Source organism: Myodes glareolus, chromosome 19 (assembly GCF_982192425.1).
Source record: "Myodes glareolus chromosome 19, mMyoGla1.1, whole genome shotgun sequence".
NCBI lineage: Eukaryota > Metazoa > Chordata > Mammalia > Rodentia > Cricetidae > Myodes > Myodes glareolus.
The window spans coordinates 430,458-449,405 of NC_142044.1; the positions used below are offsets into that span (position 1 = coordinate 430,458).

General features: G+C 40.2%; 1 protein-coding gene across 1 annotated transcript in view; it reads left to right on the forward strand.

The window, feature by feature from the left end:
- Positions 1-18,948, forward strand: part of Sdc2 (syndecan 2) — a 101,612-nt gene that overhangs the window by 67,397 nt on the left and 15,267 nt on the right. Inside the window, exon 2 of the mRNA XM_048457097.3 lies at positions 17,696-17,807. Within this exon, the coding sequence (XP_048313054.1) occupies positions 17,696-17,807 (112 nt within the window). The remainder of the gene's footprint in view (positions 1-17,695; positions 17,808-18,948) is intronic.

Here is an 18,948-nt window from a genome sequence, read left to right on the forward strand (position 1 = left end):
TATTATTTTATTTAACTTTTTATTGAAGTATAACAGAAAATTCTGTATATAAATCCAAAGTGTATAGCTTGAATTTCAAATTGTTTTTTCAATGTATCAATATGCAATGTGAAAAATAATTTAGATATTGATGCTGTCCTTCATTTCTTGGCTAATTAAATTGAGGGCTTGGTGAAGATGAAGATTTTTTGAACTTTGCTTTCTTGTTGCTTTTCCTTTTGCTGCTGGCAGTTGAAACTGCAGTCTTGTATGTGCTAATATGAATTCACTTGCGGGGCTGCACTGCACCTGAATTCTGCTCTCTTGACATAACCGTTCAGCAATTTCTCCATGGTCACTTATTTGAGAAGGTGAAAGGGTTTTTATTAGTGTGTGTGTGTGTGTGTGTGTGTGTGTGTGTGTGTGTGTGTGTGTGTGTGATAACATCTGGGCCATTCTCAGCTTGTATTTTCTTTTTCTTTTTTTTTAAGAGAAAAAAAAACACCTCGAATTCTATTTCTTTAGCCTTTGAATAAAAACAACTACAAACATATAACAATTGTTCCTGTTCTGTGAATCTGATGATTGTCCAGTGAAAAGGCACCAAATAATTGATTGCATGTGGCATTCTGATAACAAATTTCCTCTCTTGATTGATTATGTATTCTCCCCTTTGAAGACTCCTCCTTTTACCTTAAGGCAGTCCTCTTTAATGGTTGTTTTTCTGTTGCTATAAAGAAACACTCAATGCAGGATAATTTTATAAAATAAGAGAAGCTCATTTGACTCAAAGTTTGGGAAGTTCAAAAGCGTGGCATTGTCAGCAACTGAGATCTCCTGAGGACCCACCATAGACAGCACCACAGTGGCTGGAGTGTTGTGTGTCAGGGAGAGATCATATCACCAGACAGGAAGCTAGAGCACTCAATTTGCTTTTTACCACAATCTACTTTTCAAGAGTCCAAGGCTTCCACAAAGCCTACTTTAACTCCGTTGGTGGGAAATTCTTCCCATGACCTAAAGATCTCCAGCTCAGCCTCACGTGTAAAGGTCCTTCCTACTAGGCTCGGAGGTACTTATTACAAGCCTGATAACCTGGGCTTGATCTCTAAAACCTACACAGTAGAAGGAGAGAACCAACTCTTGCAAGTTTTTGTCTGACTTCCACATGTATGCTGTGACACATAATGTGCCCACCCCCACATGAAATAAGTAAATACATCTAATAATTTAAAATAAAAACAACCGACACACGAAAAATAAATCCTGACTTTCACACAGTTCATGAACTCTCAGGATAAATCACATCCAAACCATTATGATTCCGTTTCTGTCCATAATGAGGATTCTTCCAATTAGGATGTGTTGATCTGTTGACAGGTACCTTTTCTCCAAGACAATAATCTGTTAGCTACACCTTTATTTATATGTCATGAGTCTCAACCACCTACAAGCTGGCATAATTCCTAGTGAAATTCAGCTTGATCTTCCAACTGGTATAAAAATATTGAAAAAGTTTTCAACTGGTATCATCTCTTCCATTTACATTTTTAGTTGTAAATTCTCAAATGTATAGAATATTAAAGATAACACTTGTCGTGCTGAAATCTGCGAGCATGCATCTATTTGTTCATTCTAATTGAGTCTGGTATGATGAAGAGAAGACAGCTGAGCACTCATGTTTGCTGACCAGGAAGCATCTTTTCCATGATGATTTCCTAAAAAAGCACCTACTTACTGCAGAAGGGAACAAACCCCAGGTCGTAGCTCAGAATACGTGGGAGGCCTAAAGAGTTCTCTAGGAATTTGACTTTGTCTTAATTTTTGGTAGCATTTTAAGTTTATAGAATAATCAAGTAGGAAATACTACCTTCTGTTTAGTTTAATTTCTGTCTTTATGATAAAATGTCTTGACTTAGGGGAGAAAAAGTTCATTTTGGATAACAATCCCAGGTTACAGTCCATCATAGAAGGGAAGTCAAGGTCATAAGAACTGAAAACAGCAATTCACATCATCTCCAATAATTAGGAGCAGAAAGAAATGAATGTGTGTCTGCTCGCTTGCCTGCTTGTGCTTAGCTCAGTTTCTTTATTCATACAGTTCAGGACACCTTTCCTAGGGAATGGTGCTACCTACATCCATTAACTCAGTAGAGACAATCCTGGGCAAACATGTCCACTGGTCAAACAACCCAATGTACACAATGCCTCAGCAGGACTCTCTTTCTGGGTATTTCAGACTGGGTTACATTGACAACTAAAGCTACCCATCAAATACCCCATCCCCCATTTTATGTACTGATACATCTTATTTTAGTGAGGTGCATTTTTTGCAGTTAACAAATCAGTACTGAGACATTATCATTAGCTGTAATTCAGAATTGACGTTAAGGTTCTTCTTACTGCAGTATTCTGTGGGTTTTGATAGCTTCATATTATCATGCATCCACCCTTATAGGATTGCGTAGGATATTTCAGTGCCTTTAAGTTCAGTATACTGCACCTATTTATCTCCCTCTTTTGTAATGCCAATTTCGTGGTAAATACTGTTTTTAACATCACTATAGTTCTTTTCCAAAATATCCTGAAATAGGATTCACAGAATATTAGCCTTTCCATATTGGCTTCTTTTTTAGGCAAGATACAAGTCATACTTCCTCCATGTTTCTTGATGGCTCATTTGTGTTTATTTCTGTGTAATTTTCCAGTGTCCTGATGTACCTATTTGTCACATAACCTACTATTGTATATTTTAAAATGTGTGTGTGCATGAATGCACACATGTGCACATATATGTGGTAGTATATGTGTGGAGGTCAGAAGGCAAACCTGGAGAATTCAAACTCAAGACTTCAGTCTTCGCAGCAGGCAGCTTTACCCACTAAACTGTGTCACTAGTCCTTCCTGTTGTATTTTTAAACAAATAATAGAATACCTCTGTACTTAAGAGTTGTTGAATCAATTGTCATTAAATGACCTAGTTAGTTAGGTAGATTGGGATAGACAGGGCAATTAAGTTGTTAGGCACTGACTACTGCAAATATTCAGTTAAGCAGCTTATCCAAAAGGAGAAGCTTAGCTTGGCAGTGTAGATGGCTTTTGAGGGCCCAGAGTTTTAAGCATCATCTCAAATCTCTGTAGAAATGCATTGTTCAATAACACCATCCACCAGTCACTTGTGGCTACTAGAACATAAATTGATTAAAAGTAAATAAAAAGCGAGTATCTCAATTGCACTGCACTGGCTACCTGCCCACTGCTCCATAGCTGTCTGTGGCTGGTGGCTACCGTTTTGAACAACACAGATGCAGAAATTTCCTTCATTGCAGTAACTTTCACGAGCCAGCCCTGATTCACATAAAAGCATTCCAACTGGAGGATGGGATTGGAATTAGTTGACCAAGCGGATTCTGGTTTCTCTAATGCTTTAGCTCTTTTGTGCAACTGCCACTCTACAATAGAAGAGATGAAGCCCAGAGATTTGTTTGCTGGGGGTGAAATGTTGCTTAAAATGACTTGCTGGGGATAAAAAGGCTGTCCAAGCCAGTGAAGCTGTGAAATGCCCCATGTGACAGTTCCAGGGTGCTTGGCTTGACAATGGTCTGGACCCTTGATCAGCTCCTGTTAAGGAGTCTTACAGAACCCTCAACTCTTCCGAATTTAGTTGGGTGAAAAACAGATGCTTTTTCTAATTTGAGGGGCTGGGATAGGGGTGGAGAGAGGGTTCAACTTCTCAAGTAAAAACAGTGAGCTCATGTCCATCCTTTCCATAAACTCCTTTGGTCACCACATGCCAGGAATGTGAAGCTTGAATGAATAGTGGACGATTGCTAGTTCCCTTGAAATTGAAATTACTGTTATTTGGGAGCAAAGCAAATAGCAGTTAAGTTTTCCCTTTTTTTCCCAGCCATTTGGATGTGGTCAGATCTAATTTCATTCCCATGGTGGGCGTAACACTGATGCATGGTGTTGCTGGCTGTCACTCCGTTTAGATTTCAGTCTTACCTTCATTTTACATATGGTATTTTAATAAAGTCTTCTGTTTTTCTTTTGAAACAAAATTACCAATATCAAACATTGTATTAAATTGTGGTTTTCCTTGGTATCTAAACTGAAAATTTGCTGTTGACATTGGTGATGGGTTTTAGTATGATTTTAGATGCAAATGCTAAATTGCACTGTCTGTATATTGAAACTTTAAATATTGACTTATTGCCTTTTGAATTGCCTGAGTTCCTAAGAGACCTAGTATGGAAAAAGCAAACTTAACGGAATAACATATATACCATAATTCTTGTTAAAAACACTGAACATATTCTGGTATTTGGATATTCAGTCAGGGTGTGACCACTTGGAATCGTAACTGTCTACAAATACAGGCCTAGAATTGATAGTTTTCTCTAAAAATAGACACATAGAAAATAGTATATTATTTGGGAAATTGAGAATTTGAAGTACCAGATCTCAAATGAAGTTGAATTTTCATTCAGTCCTTAAACCACACTTGCCTGCTAAACAACTGTTACAAGAATAGCCAAGGTTTAATCAGGACTTAATAATTATTGAGCTTATTCAACTGACTTTACAAAGAAAAAAACAACTCTCTGTCTCCCTTGAATAAAAGACAGAGTATTGGATGGATTTGTCATATATGTTATGGTGTGTGTGTGTGTGTGTGTGTGTGTGTGTGTGTGCGCGCGCGTGTAATTTAGATAGTGTTTCATGTTAGTGGAGTTTAGAAGAATTGTTTATGGTTTCTTAACATTGAATTATTTTCTTAAAAGCTGTGAAAAGGGAAAGAATCAATATTAAGGCTTTTGGAATGACAGCGTTTTACAGAGCCCCTAACCCACTCAGAACGATTGATTACAGCTACTTTTATATAGGATGTAAAGGAACAATCTGATTTAAAAATGGCATTCTTTGGGCTGAGCTTGAACAGTTCCAAATGGGTTTCCATGGGGGCTGCCCTGCAATGTGACCACTGGAAGAAACTGTGGCCATTGCCAGTAGGACAGGGCCATCCAGGCAGGAGAAAGGCTCGTAGGTGCGGAGTGCCTGGCATGCATGCCAGAGAGGTTGTCCTGGCAGCTGCATTCATTCAGCCACATTCTTCAGCTTCAAAAGCAGGAGGAGTAGAGAGAAGTTGCTCTTGTACAGCCACAGCACACAAGGTTAAACTGCAGGAAGAGGAGTCAGGGGATGTGCCTGTTCCAGAGCATTGGGCAGAGCTAGGGGTTTCCAGTCGCAGCTGGGTACAGTGGTGAGGGATTGCTCCCCAGCCTTCAGGTCTTCAGCTGTTGTCCTGAGGCCCTTAGGGGGTGGACACACCTTCATTTGGTATTTCACATGTGTGCACCATGACCTCACTGATCTGCACCAATTGATTCTGCATCACTTGCGTTCCCTGGATAATTAAGATAAAACTGAGTAAGGGATTTTCATTTTATTTATTTATTTATTTATTTACCATTAAAAAATTTACACTTCCTCCCCTCCTCCCATTCCCTTGCTGCTCTCCCACTCACCCTTCTCCCTCCCCCTCCCTCCTTAAGAGAGGGCAGGGAACCCTGCCCTGTGGGAAGTCCAAGGCCCCCGCCCCCCTACATCCAGGCCTAGGGAGCTTTGCATCCAAATAGACTAGGGTCCCAAAAAGCCAGTACATGCAGTAGAAACAAGTCCCAAAGCCTTTATCAATGGATTCTCAGTTAGCCCCCATTTTCAGCCCCATTCAGAGAATCCGGTTTGATCACATGCTCATTCAGTCCCGGTCCAGCTGGATTTGGTGAGCTCCCATTAGAAGAGGCACACTGTCTCATTGGGTGGACCAACCCCTCACGGTCCAGACTTCCTTGCTTGTCTTCTCCCTTCTTCTGCTCTTCAACTGGACCTTGGGAGCTCAGTCCCTTGCTCTGATGAGGGTCTCTGTCTCTATCTCCATCCATCCCTGGACGAAGATTATATGGTTATATTCGAGATATTCATCAGTGTGATAGTGGGGCAAGGCCAGTTCAGGCACCCTCTGCTCTGCTGCCCAAAGACCTAGCTGGGGACATCCCTATGGACACCTGGGATCTCCTCTACAGCAAAGTCTCTTGCCAACCCTAAAATGGCTCCCTTAATGGAGATATCTTCTTCCCTGCTCCTATATCTGCCCTTCCTCCATCTTCACCCTCCCACTCCCCAAGCTCTCTCCAGTCTTTCCTTTCTCCATTCTCTCTCCACCTCTTCCCTTCCCCCACCCCCACCTCCACCCCTTCCCCCACCCCCATGCTCCCAACTTTTGCCTGGCAATCTTGTTTGCTTCCAATTTCCAGGAGGATCTATATATGTTTTTCTTTGGGTTCACCTTGTTATTTGTCTTCTCTAGGCTTGAGAACTATAGGCTTAATGTCCTTTGTTTATGACTAGAGTCCATTAATGAGTGAGTACATACCATATTCATCTTTTTGGGTCTGGGTTATCTCACTCAGGATAGTGTTTTCTATTTCCATCCATTTGCATGCAAATTTTAAGATGTCATTATTTTTTTACCACTGAGTAGTACTCTAATGTGTATATATTCCACACTTTCTTTATCCATTCTTCCATTGAGGTGCATCTAGGTTGTTTCCAGGTTCTGGCTATTACATATAATGCTGCTATGAACATAGTTGAACAAATATTTTGTAGTATGATTGGGCATCTCTTTTTTTTTTCTTTTTTTTTTTTGGCTTTTTTTATTGTTTATCGCAATTAATTTTTTTTCCCCAAAGTTTATTAAATTATAAAAGTTTCCATTTCCGTCCCTCCTCCCAACACCCTCTCACTCCCCCCACTCCCTCTCCTCCTCCCTCTCCATCCCTAAGAGCAGTCAGGGTTTCCTGCCCTGTGGGAAGTTTAAGTTCCTCCCCCATCCCTCCAAGTCCAGGAAGGTGAGTATCCAAACAGACTGGATCCCAAAAATCCAATATATGCAGAGGAAACAAGTCCCAGTGTCATTGTCAATGACTTTTCAGAAAGACTCCGAGCCAGCCACATCCAGAGAATCCGGCCACATTCAGAGAATCTGGTTGGATCACAAGGCCAGTTGGACTGGAATTGGGCATCTCTTAGGTATATTCCCAAGAGTGATATTGCTGGATCCTGAGGTAGATTGATTCCCAATTTGCTGAGAAACTGCCACACTGATTTCCAAAGTGGTTGCACAAGTTTGCATTCCCACCAGCAATGGATGAGTTACTCTACATCCTCTCCAGAATAGGCTATCTTTGGTGTTTTTCATTTTTAAAAAATTATATAGTACAGTTTATGTTTGGGATTTTTGTGTTGTTGCTGTTGTTGTTTTGGCAGGTTAAAACTGTACAGCCCAAACTGGCCTTGTTTTGTGACTCTTCTGCCTCTGCTTTCCCCATCGCTGGGATTGCAGATGTTTGCCATTGTGCCTGCCCAAGGAACATTTTATACATACTCAGCCAAAATCTGCCTTACAGAAGACATGTATGGGAATGGGGTGGTCCTTTACTTTGGACACACTGAGGATTCTGGTGAGGGGAATACTTTGAGAGTGGGTAACTTTTGTATCATTGTGTTTAGTCGGCACTCTTGATTGCTGGGCCACTGTGGAAGGAAGCCTTTGGTATGACTTCCTGAAAAACCTGGTGGAATCAGCTGATAACTTTTGTTGTTTTTGGACAAAATTGGAGAAAGAATTCTTTGAATTGTCAGAATAATAAGACAGATCTCATATATATGTATATGCATATATATATGCATATACATATATATGACTCATAAATATTTACTTTTGTTAATCTCTCATATTTTCAACCAACTAAATGTTTATCTGTAATAAATTGGTATTTATGAACATGCTTTCTAACTTCTACTTTAAAATTGCTAATGAATTACCATATCTCATCCTTCTTTGAGTCAAAAAATAATGAAATATGCTGCTTTTAAAAACACTTTTTATGTGATTCTGAAATATTTTTAATAAAGCACAAAATCTTATCATCTTGAAGCCTCTTTTTTACCTCCTTTCTTCCTCTACAACCTCATAGCATAGGTCAAATGATCATGTGAGCAGACCATCAGGTATCTTCTCAGACAGGTCTTAGTTCTGATAGGAGCAGATCAGACTCCTAGGCAGTTAGGTTGCCTTTCTGAGTTTTGTGGCCCTTGGCCAGCATGGCAGTAAGCATGCCTATAAAGTGTTCACTGTTGGTAGAAAAATATTATTGTCCATGGTTTTATTGTTCCCTTCATTTCTCAAGATTATGAATGTGCTCTTCAGACAAAGAGCACCAACCATAACCTAGCACAACAGGACGGCACTCACTCTACCTCTTCTCTGTCTCTGTTAACTTTTAGTTATTTATTGAGAATCTCATGTATGTATATAATATGTTTGATCAAATCAGCAACCCACTCCCTCCCCAGTGTCTCCCATAATCCCTCACTGCTTCACCCTCTCAATTTCATATGCGTTTTGTTTTGACTCACCGAGTCTGTTCAGTGCTACCAGTGTGTATGTGGGAGGTGGCCATCTGCTGAAACTTGACAACTTGTTGGGGCGACTTACTACGGCACACATTCCCTTAAGAAAACTGATTCTTCCTTCCCAGTGGCCTTCAACTGACAGTAGCTCTTCCCCTCCACCATTCATGTGGGGGCTTCTCGCTGGTTTGATTGTTTACAGGTCTGTGTATGTAGCCGCAGCCACTGTGAGTTCCTGTGTCTTACAGCCCTATATGGAGAAGTTTCTCAGTTTCTCTGCAGCTTCTTATTCCTAAAAATATTTCTATCTCCTCTTCCATGGATCTCCTCTTCCTAAGTGATCCCTGAGCCTGAGGAAGGGGGTGAATGACATAGATACCACATTTGGGGCTGCATACTCTATAGGGTCCTATTTTTCATGCTCTGTCTAGTTGTGAGTTTCTGTAGTTATCAACATCTACTCAATAAAAGTTTTTCCTATGAAGATTGCTTTCTAAAAACTATTTACTTTGGGATAGCCCAGTCCATGTGGCTATTTGTCATTCCATGAGGGACAGGTCCATGTGATTGGGAGCTCCTGCCCCCGCCCTACTTGTCACATTGCAGTATGGGAGGCTCTACTCATGCGGTCTGTGCTGGATTTAAGTCTATTCGAGTTTTGCAAGTTTTCTTTTGGTCAGAAGACTTGTGTAAGAATGAGGCAAAATCAAAATGTCTTGTGAATTTGTGTGTCATCTTTGCATGTGGGCTGTGCTAATAATCTTGTTTTACCATGTGCTGTCAAACTGAACACTGGGTTCCACTGTAGCCTCAAGCAGTTTGAAATCTCTCCTGGCTTCTCTATCAAGGAAATGATTTCTTTAAAAGCTGTTGGGACCGCCTCCTTTGTTTTATCTGACTAAAAAGTTTGGTCAAGAACAGTTCCTTTCTATAATGAGAAGACACATAGCCTGGGGCAGCTGAAACTGCACAGTGACCTTCTGCCAGGTGCTCCTGGCCTGTCATTCAGAACAGCTGTTTCCACTCTACCTGTGAAAGCACTGTTCTTACCTAACCTTTGAGTTTATTGTTTCTGTTTTAGCATTATTGCCTTTGTTCAGATTGTAAATGTGTTGATTTAGATTTTTTTCTGTGTTTTTTTTCTAAGCGTCAGAGTGTTTTCAGTCTTTACTATAAATGAGTAGCTGTAAGTGCTGTCTCCTGTAAACAACTCACCTATATGATCCAGTCATGGAGTCAACTCAGGCTCCCCATGATCAGAAGGAGGGCTCCAGTTGCAGGTAACATCTGTGTCAGAGCAAGGATACTGAAAGCCAGGAGCAGTTCAGAAACTGGAGATCTATCTGGCGTCTGAGACCTACAGGTGTCAGGCTGTAGTAACCAAGTAACTCTCCTTAACTTAGAGTGGATTTTTCTGCCTGAAGTGACTAGGAGCAGGAAGTAGCTAAAGACAATTGGCAGTTAGTTCCTGGTCTCCTGTCTGTTTTATTAGATCTGTTGCTTTATGAGCTTAAATGGAATGGATCACTCTTCTGTGATCCTTGCTATCTGTGGCTTGTTTTATGTATTTGTGTGTGTGCATGCATGCTTCATAGGATGTATGCATGTGTATGTGGTACATAGTCATGTGTGTGTATTTATGTGTAGTCATCCTTAGCAGCCCTCTGCCTTGTTTGTTTGTTTGTTTGGTTGGTTGGTTGGTTTGGTTTGGTTTTTTGAGACAGGGTTTCTCTGTGTAGCCCTGGCTGTCCTGGAACTTGCCCTGTAGATCATGCTGGACCCTTAACTCAGAGATTTGTCTGCCTCTGCCTCTGCCTCCTGAGTGTCATTTCCATTTTTCTGTCCAATAAACTTCCCATGGCATTCTGTCACCTCAGATTTGGGTGGAGAATGAACATGAGCCTAGAATTGTAGGTGTTGAAAAACTCCTTAGAATGAATTATTAAATTCAAACCAGAATTTGTTAGCTGTTGTGGGAGGCTTCTTGTTAGTTCCTGGCTGGCCAGAAATGAAATAATCACACAGAAATTGTTATTTGCAATACTGTTTGGCCAATAGCTTAAGCATATTTCTAGCTAGCTCTTATATCGTAAATTAACCCATTTCTATTAATCTGTGTATCGCTACATAGCTGTGGCTTACTTGCAAGGTTCTAGTGCATCTGCCTCCTGCAGGCGGCTACATGGCATCTCACTGACTCTGCCTACTCTTTCCTTCTCTATCTGTTTGGAACTTCTGCCTTGCCCTATCCTGCTAAGCCACTGGCCTAAACAGATTTATTTATTAACCAATAAAAACAACACATAGACAGAAGGGCTTCCCACACCATTTCCCTTTTTTTGTTTAAATATAAAGGAAGGTTTTAACTTTAACATAGTAAAATCACACATAACAAAACAGGTATCTAGTAAGAATTATAGTTAAAATATTTATATCTACTTTATCTTATCATAACTAAGGAAAACTATAATTATAACTATCTATTCTTCAACTCCATCAAAGACTCCAGAAGGATATAATATTATCTAAGTAAACAGGAAGTGCATTGTAAGCAACTCCCAAAACTCTAGAATTGACAGAGACATCTCGCTGCCTGGACAGTCACCCAAAGTTCTTTTGTAACATTGGGAACCGACCTTCAGCCCACAGGCTCATAGTATCCAGCAGACTTTTCCATGAAGCAGGAAATTTCAAAGACAGTTCCAACCAAGGAGAGAGTACAGAAGGACTTCCCACACTAGTTGACATCCTATGCTTGGCTTAGAATCTGTTCTATGATGACAGTTAAAAAAAAAAAACACTTATGAATAAGAAATAAACTCCAAATATCTTTCCCTCTCTCTCTTGCCAGACTCTACCAGGAAACAGCATCTCATTACTTCCGTTAGGATTCATTAATACTGACCCTCTCAACACTTGGATCTTTCAAGTTTGGCTCACAGTGCCTCTGTTTTTACTGTAATCTAAACTGTGATCATATGGATATCAATATAAATACTGGAATATTCTAGTTTGGGAAGGGGAAAGGCAGCAATGCTTACAATAACATCTCTACTAACGTCCTGCTTTCCTCTGCTGTTCCAAAAAAGGGAAAGGGCATGAGGTGGAGGACATCTGCAAGTAATGGGCATTTTCCCTTTGTGTGTCATGCGTATTCATCAGAGCCCACTCGCCATCCCAGGCACTGCCTTACTGTGCATTGCTTTGGAAATCCCGGCTTCTGTTGCCCAAAAATTAGACTCAACACAAAGGCTGCTCCCCTCCTGGCTTGGAAATCTGAAGCCATGACTGCAAACAGAAGTATGACTTGTCAGTTTCGTGTTTGTTTTTCTTAATCCCTTGGTCTTCTTTTCTGTTGTGGTTGTTACCAAAGAGGAAGACTCTTATTTTGTTTAGTATGAGCAATAAACCAACTTTTTTCAGGAAAGAGAGAGAAAGAGAGAGAGAGAAGGGGGGGGGGGTTGGGGATTGAACCTAGGACCTTACACATGCTAAGCAAGTGGTCTACCATTAAGCTACTTCCTTAGCCCCAGAAGGTACTTTTAAAAAGCAAATATATTAATAAGATTTGTAAAGCAGTAGTTTCAAACTTCACAACTTACAGAAGGGCAATAAGTGAAAATTGCCTCCAGATGAAATATTTTTCTTTTAATAGGTTTCCTCTGTAATTACTATAAAGCAGGAGCTGTGTCAAGTATATAGGTGCAGAGGTTTCGTTATCCTCCTTACTTGGTTCCTTCAGTTAAGCATTCTTCAACATGAAAAGGTGGCCTGTGTAAACCAGCAGATTATGTTCATCAGGTTTGGAGAATAGTGTGCCAGGGATATGGTTGTCAGCAAATGAGCATATCCATACTTAGTTTGTCTGATCAGGGCTACTCATTGTCACCAAGTTCTAGATTAAAGAGGAATGAGACTGGGGACTAGATATCCCATTTTGTGTATTCTAATGCATGATGTTGGGCAGGGAGGAAGGTGGCTTCATTCTGCTAAAGAAGCATGTAAGATCATCTGAACCAAAAATTTGATATGTTACTTTAAACTTATTCAACAACCTAGTTATTGAGCCAGGCATTATTTCAGGAGAATCAATAAACAATGCAGTTGGAAGTCAAATAGTTTTTAGTGCAGTGAGGCTTCTCTGTGAAAGCACTGGGTCATAAAGTCTAGTTAGTGTTCATGGGCCACACAACACCCTGGCAAGGTATTTTGATTTAGGTAAAAGATATGTGTGTTGATTATTGCACTGAATACTGTATTAAAGCATAGTTTTACGTGAGAATTTTTGCTTAGTAAGTCTGACTACTCTTGACTGGATGCAGTTCTTTGTTAAATGGAGAGAAATATTCACAGTTAGTTCCTTGCACTAACTCAGGGTTACGTTTTAAAAGCTATTTCAACCATTTACATTTTTTCCTGAGACTAGCACTTTGCTGACTTATTAGAAACATTTAGTTTTCTATGGATGAGCACACTAAGACATTCTTTATGCATCTACTTTCTCGGGAAATCAGTTTCTCTCATTCCTTACCCCCTTCCTTCTTTTATGCCATTTTTGAGTATGGCTTGAAACTTGTTTTGCAAATCAAATTTACCTTAAACTCTGGTCCTCCTGCCCCAGCCTCCTGTGCGCCATCAGTGATAGCTCATTGGAGGTATTCTTAATGGGTTGGGGTTTCTTCCATAGTCATGGACATCTTTCCTGAGAGCCTTCCTCACAGTTTGGGGCTAACTTCAGCACAGCCTATAAAGGCAAGAAATGTTTATCTATTTATTCCCAGATGTGGTGTCAACTGGGCTGTCTTCAAAAGTCCTAAAGAGTCAGCCTATCAGAAAACCCTAGCTTCTCCATGTTGAGCCTTCCTCTCATGCTGCCTCCCAGAGCACAGGGATGGTGGGCAAGGCAGGGAACGCAGAAGACACTGAAGTAGGTTCAGCCACTGAGTTACACCCTCAACCAAGCTATGTTTATTATTTTTAAAATCTCTTTGTTAAAATACAAAATCAAGTATTTTTCATGTCATACTTTGCTCATAATGTCTCTTCCAGTAGCCTTTCTCTTTCTACACACTTTATTTTCTGACTACACAAATACAAATGCACACACACAAAAGCACATACCACTGAGATTTCTGTGTAACTCAGAACTATTTGACATGGTTCTCTGCAATATGAGGTTTTTAAGTATAGGATTTAAGAATTTTTTTTCCTGTGTAACTACACTTGACCTTGCTTTTTCTATGAATAGTTCAGATGTAGTATATGTAGGAAAACAGGGTAATCCTGGAAAATTGTTAGATAGTAGATTAGTCTCTTTAAACAAACCCTTAAAATGAATGTTTGTAAATATCCATGGGCTTGTTCCTCTGTCATATCCACTATAGTAAAGTACAACAGTATCTTTGTCCAAAGCTAGGCAGAGAGTTCTTTCTGCTACATTTTAAATATGAATATATTTTTCAAAATTAATGAAAGGCAGCTGGCACCTGTGACTTTAGGCAACCTCATTCTCCATGAGAGGAATTAGATCAGTAGGATGTTAGACAGAGGAGAACTGTTGAGCCAGTTCCTCCTGGTCCAACCTGTAGCACGTTTCTTCTTCCTGCTACTTCCTTGCTTTCCACAGCTTTCTTTCTGAACCTGTATTCACATCTTGCAGCAGCCAAGAGGGGGAAGGTCTGAGAGGCCAGCTCTGTTGTTCTCTGAACCCTGTTAGCCAACAGCATCAGCTCTGCCTCATAGCCAAATTAAACAGCTTCTGCATGAAATCCTGCAGCCTGCTCCACGGCTGGCCTCTGTGACTTTTCTCTCAGTTGCTACATCCAGTCACTCTGTACCACTAAGGCACTGAGCATGTGCAGAGCATATACTGTCAAGGAGAGTGGATGTTTGACTAGGTGGAAGATCAGTGGCTGAGAGTTCCTCTGTCCATGGCCTTAGAGAGAGGCACATTGCTGAGTCTTAAGGGAATGCTGATACATAATTTATTACCATTTTCAAGCATGTTAACTGCAAAATCCTTTACCAACACAGGGTATGAAATTTTCAAAAATTACATTTGTCTTGTTTGGAACAGTGTTTCAGGGGGAATGTGGCAATGGGGAATTCATGAAGCATTGTCTGCTACAGGTACAAAGGACCCTTTTTGCTCTTAAAGTGTACTCTGTAGAAGGATATGACTGATGTCCACTGTGTTCTCAGAGTTCCTGAAATATGAGCAGTGGAGAATGATTTTAATTTGATGTCAAAATTGCTTGCACCCCAACGATGATAAAAAAACAAATAATCTTGGCTGCCTCCGAACTCTTTAGATATCCAGACAGCCCTGAACCACCATGGTGCTGCAGGACTAAGGTGGCTTCAAGCAGACTTCTCTAGGTGTTCCCTGGCCTTGTCTCAAGTCCTATAGCAATCCAGATCCCACAGTGACCTCTTAAACCAGTAGCCCATCATGATACACAGCATGCTTGAAATGTGATGTTACTAGGCTCTCTAGGAGAATTCCACCTGGATCATCTACCAACTAGAAACTTGGTTGTTACTCAAGAATGAAGTACCTCAGTATTAGCACTGCCATGCCCATTTTCTTCGAGAGAGGGAGCAAAAAAAGAAAATAAAATGAATTCTATATTAAGAAAAGAAAAACTGGTTTCTAAAATCTTTTTCTTACTTTTACAGCCCTGGGTCACTTACATAGATGTAGTGCAATGTGTTGGAAGTATGTGGCATGTTATCTTGCAGGCTTGAATTCAAGATGGGTTAACTACAAAGATGCTAGAGGTCTTGGTGTGTGTTACTGAAACCTGAGTCAAAGGTTGCTTAAGCCAGTGTGATTTAGTAATCTCCGCTGACAAATATTTATTGAGTACCCATGCACTTTGAGCTGGACAAAGAACAAGGTCACACAGGTTATTCAAGATCTGTATCGACATATTGTTGTCAACCAGAGGCAAAGAGAATACATATGAACCAATTAAAAATAACAGCAAATCTCTATCTTAATTGGTACATGTGCTACAAAATCAAAGGCAAGTTCATAACCAGAGGACATACAAGGAAAATGACTGAAAAAGTCAGACTGTGTTCTGAAAAGCAGACAGGATTTGACAGGGGTAAAGGGGTCCTTGGATAAGTTAACAAGACAAAGTAGAACTGGCAGTAGCTTTGAGGTGGGACCACAAACTAGTTCAACACAAGTAGCATTTTCTGGGCACCTACTATATGCCAGATACTAGAACTTAGTGGTGTGGAGTGTGGGAGGCTTTCAGGAAGATGTATCAGGTTGAGCCCAGGATGCCCTTTGTATACCAACACCACAAATGCTCAAGTCGTTTATATAAAATTACATATTTTCCCATTAGTTCCACACATTCAGCTTTTTCCCTGTGTACTTTCCGTTATCTCTAGGTTACTTACAATAGCTAATACAAAGTAAATACTAAGCAAATGGCTGTTTATTATGACAAGAAAAAAAGTCTGCGTATGCTCAGTACAGATTTTTTATTTATATATACTTATTTATTTTGACACAGGGTCTTACTAGGTAGAGGCTACCCTCAAACGTGTGTGTGTGTGTGTGTGTGTGTGTGTGTGTGTGTGTGTGTGTGTTATATTTTCAATCTCTAGCAGTTTTAATCCATGGATGTGGGTTTCAGGAATGTGGAGAGCTTATGTGCAGTCTTCTCCCTCAGTCAAACTGAGAATATAATGGGGTCAGTTGCTTGGAGCTTCAGTGTGCAGGGGTTCCCATTCAGTTTGCAAGCGTTAATAATTAAAGTGTGGAATGGTCAGAGGCTTGAAAACTGGTATTTTGTAGAACTTCCTCAAATTATAGAGGAAAGCTCTAACTGTGTGGCAGGAAAGCTCCAGAACATTGGCTAGAGTGGGAGGGGAATTACTCATGCCTGCAAACCAGCTTGCTGGAACCCAAATCCCTAAGGGCTCGTCTTCTGAATCTGTCTGTGTGATCGCTCAGACAGAGTGATTCTCATCCTTTTTTGTTCTTAGGCATCAAGGCCCGTGGAGAATGTGGGCTCGCATTTAAAATCCTCCTGCCTCTCCAGCCAGCCCCTGATACTTGAGCAGATAAAGTGCTGCTGTTCAGAGCCAATGCCTACTAGTCGTCCCAAGAAGGCTCATTAGTATTGACTGCTAAAACCAAGTTTTATTTTTAGTAGAAATCTAATTGAAACCAACATAGTAAGGGAGATATTTTTTATAATTCCTGTGAGAGACAAACATTCAATTTGATCATTAAAAATAGAATAATAATTCATGTTGCCTGTTTCAAAGTCTAACTTTGTTTAGAAGCTGCTAGTCTGAGATACCGGTGAAAAATATCAATTTATTAAAACCATTTATAAAGGTTCATCTCTGCTCTGTCTACAGTTTATGCAAGTTACTCCTTTGGCAGAATTAGATGAATTTTAATAGTAACCTCTTATTGAAAAGCTGAGAAGCTGTCAAACTAGGGTATATGGTGACTGGATCCCTCTCCACATTTCTATCAACAAACACCTATAATACAAGAAAAAGTGCCCTTGTGGGTTTGTCTGTGTTTGTCATTAAATTTTGCTAAGCCAGCAAGCCTAAAAAGTGGGCTTGATGTGAACTCTTGCCCTTGGTAGATGAGCCCCACAGGCCCTGCTCCACACAGGTTGCCTTGCCTGCCATCAGTGTAGGTTTGGTCTATACAGAGATCTCTGAACCTCCCTGGTAGCTGGGAGCACTCGTGCGTAGTGAGAAACCCAAGTATGGCCAAGCCTGTGAATGTCTGGTGTGTCTCAATGGGTCCCAATGTGATTAGTGTCATAATACCTTGCTTTATGTTTCCAAGAGAGTCTTAAATGATTTGAGTGTTCTGTAGCTTAGCTTTCTCCATCAAGAAATCTCATTTGTGATAAGAAGAATGCTTCAGATAGTTTATTAACTTGGGGTAAGAGATACTCAGGCAAGTTTAGTGGAGTGGAATGAACGAAGCCTATGCCAGAACTTGAATGTCTGTTATAAGATTAGGCTGCACAAGCTTCCTGGAAGGCAGTAGGCTGTGTGTGTGATCAGCCCTTGATTTCATGTAAGTTGCTAAGGTATTGCGCATAAGGGATAGCTAGATAAGAGGATTCAGAGCACAGCAGTAGGGGTTCAGGTCTTCAATGCAGCATGTGCAAAACTGGAATAGTACACAAAGCAGAACCTTTCAAATCTGACCATTCTGAATCGCTTGTCTTTATCTTCTCAGAGAGCAGAGCTGACATCTGATAAGGACATGTACCTTGACAACAGCTCCATTGAAGACGCCTCGGGAGTATATCCTATTGATGATGATGACTATTCTTCTGCCTCTGGTTCAGGTAAATCTGCCTGGACATTCACAGATTTTGCTGTGCCTTCTTCCATGACGTTCTATGTGTCATAGTCATAAGCATAGTTTTGGGGTGCAAATTCTAGTTTTTTATAACTTAAGCTATGAGATCTTGGCAATTTAAGTCTCAGTTTCCTCATTTACAAAATGAATAGAAATAAATATTTATTTATCATATAATATATATTTATACACATTATATATTTACATGTACATATATTTATAAATATATATTTTCATGTATTTACCACATAAAGCTTTTGTAGGGAGTTGAGATGCTAGCCTTAAATTTTATTGTTAATAGTTTCAGAGTATAGTCATAGAAACCACCTTTAAGAAATCCTACAAATACCAGTTTTATAAAATGTCTGCTCTATGTTAAGATTATACTCAAAAACTAAAATTTATAGACTTTTATTTATATTGCCCATAGGTAGCAGGAACAGTGTAGCAGCCATGTAATATAAAGTTAGCTTTATATCTTTGGCTTCTTTGGTATGTTAGTTATCTGTTGTACCTCTGCAATGCAGCCTAACAAACCAATGCTGGCAGCAATAGGCATTTAATTCATTATTCTGCAGGTTTGCCATTTAGTGCTGGCTTCTCACATGTTTGAAGCTGAAGCTTGGCTGATTTTGGCTTAGCTTTGACATGTGTCTGAGAAAACTGAGCAGACTTGGCCTTAGTCCACACGGCCCTTCATTCTCCAGGTGGCCAGCCATTTGTTCACAGAGTGAAGTAGAAATCTAATCCTAGACTTACAGCTTGGCACAGCATCACACGTGTGTGTGTGTGTGTGTGTGTGTGTGTGTGTGTGTGTGTAGCACAGTGCTAGGAATCAAAGTCAGTATATTAGCTTTATTATTTCTGACCAAGTCCCTGATGGAAGTGTCACAAGAGAGGAAGGATCTTTTGTAGTTCATGGTTTCAGAGGATTTGTTTGGCCCCATGTACTTTGTGGAACATGGCAATTGGAGTATGTAGTGGGGGAGGCCCTTCACTCCTTAGTTGACAGGAAACAGATAATGTGGAAGGTAATGATGGCTATGTATAATTTCCCAAGGCAAGCCCTGTTACCAACATCCCCTGCATTCTAAGTTTCTAGTATCTTGTAAAATAGCACCTCTAGG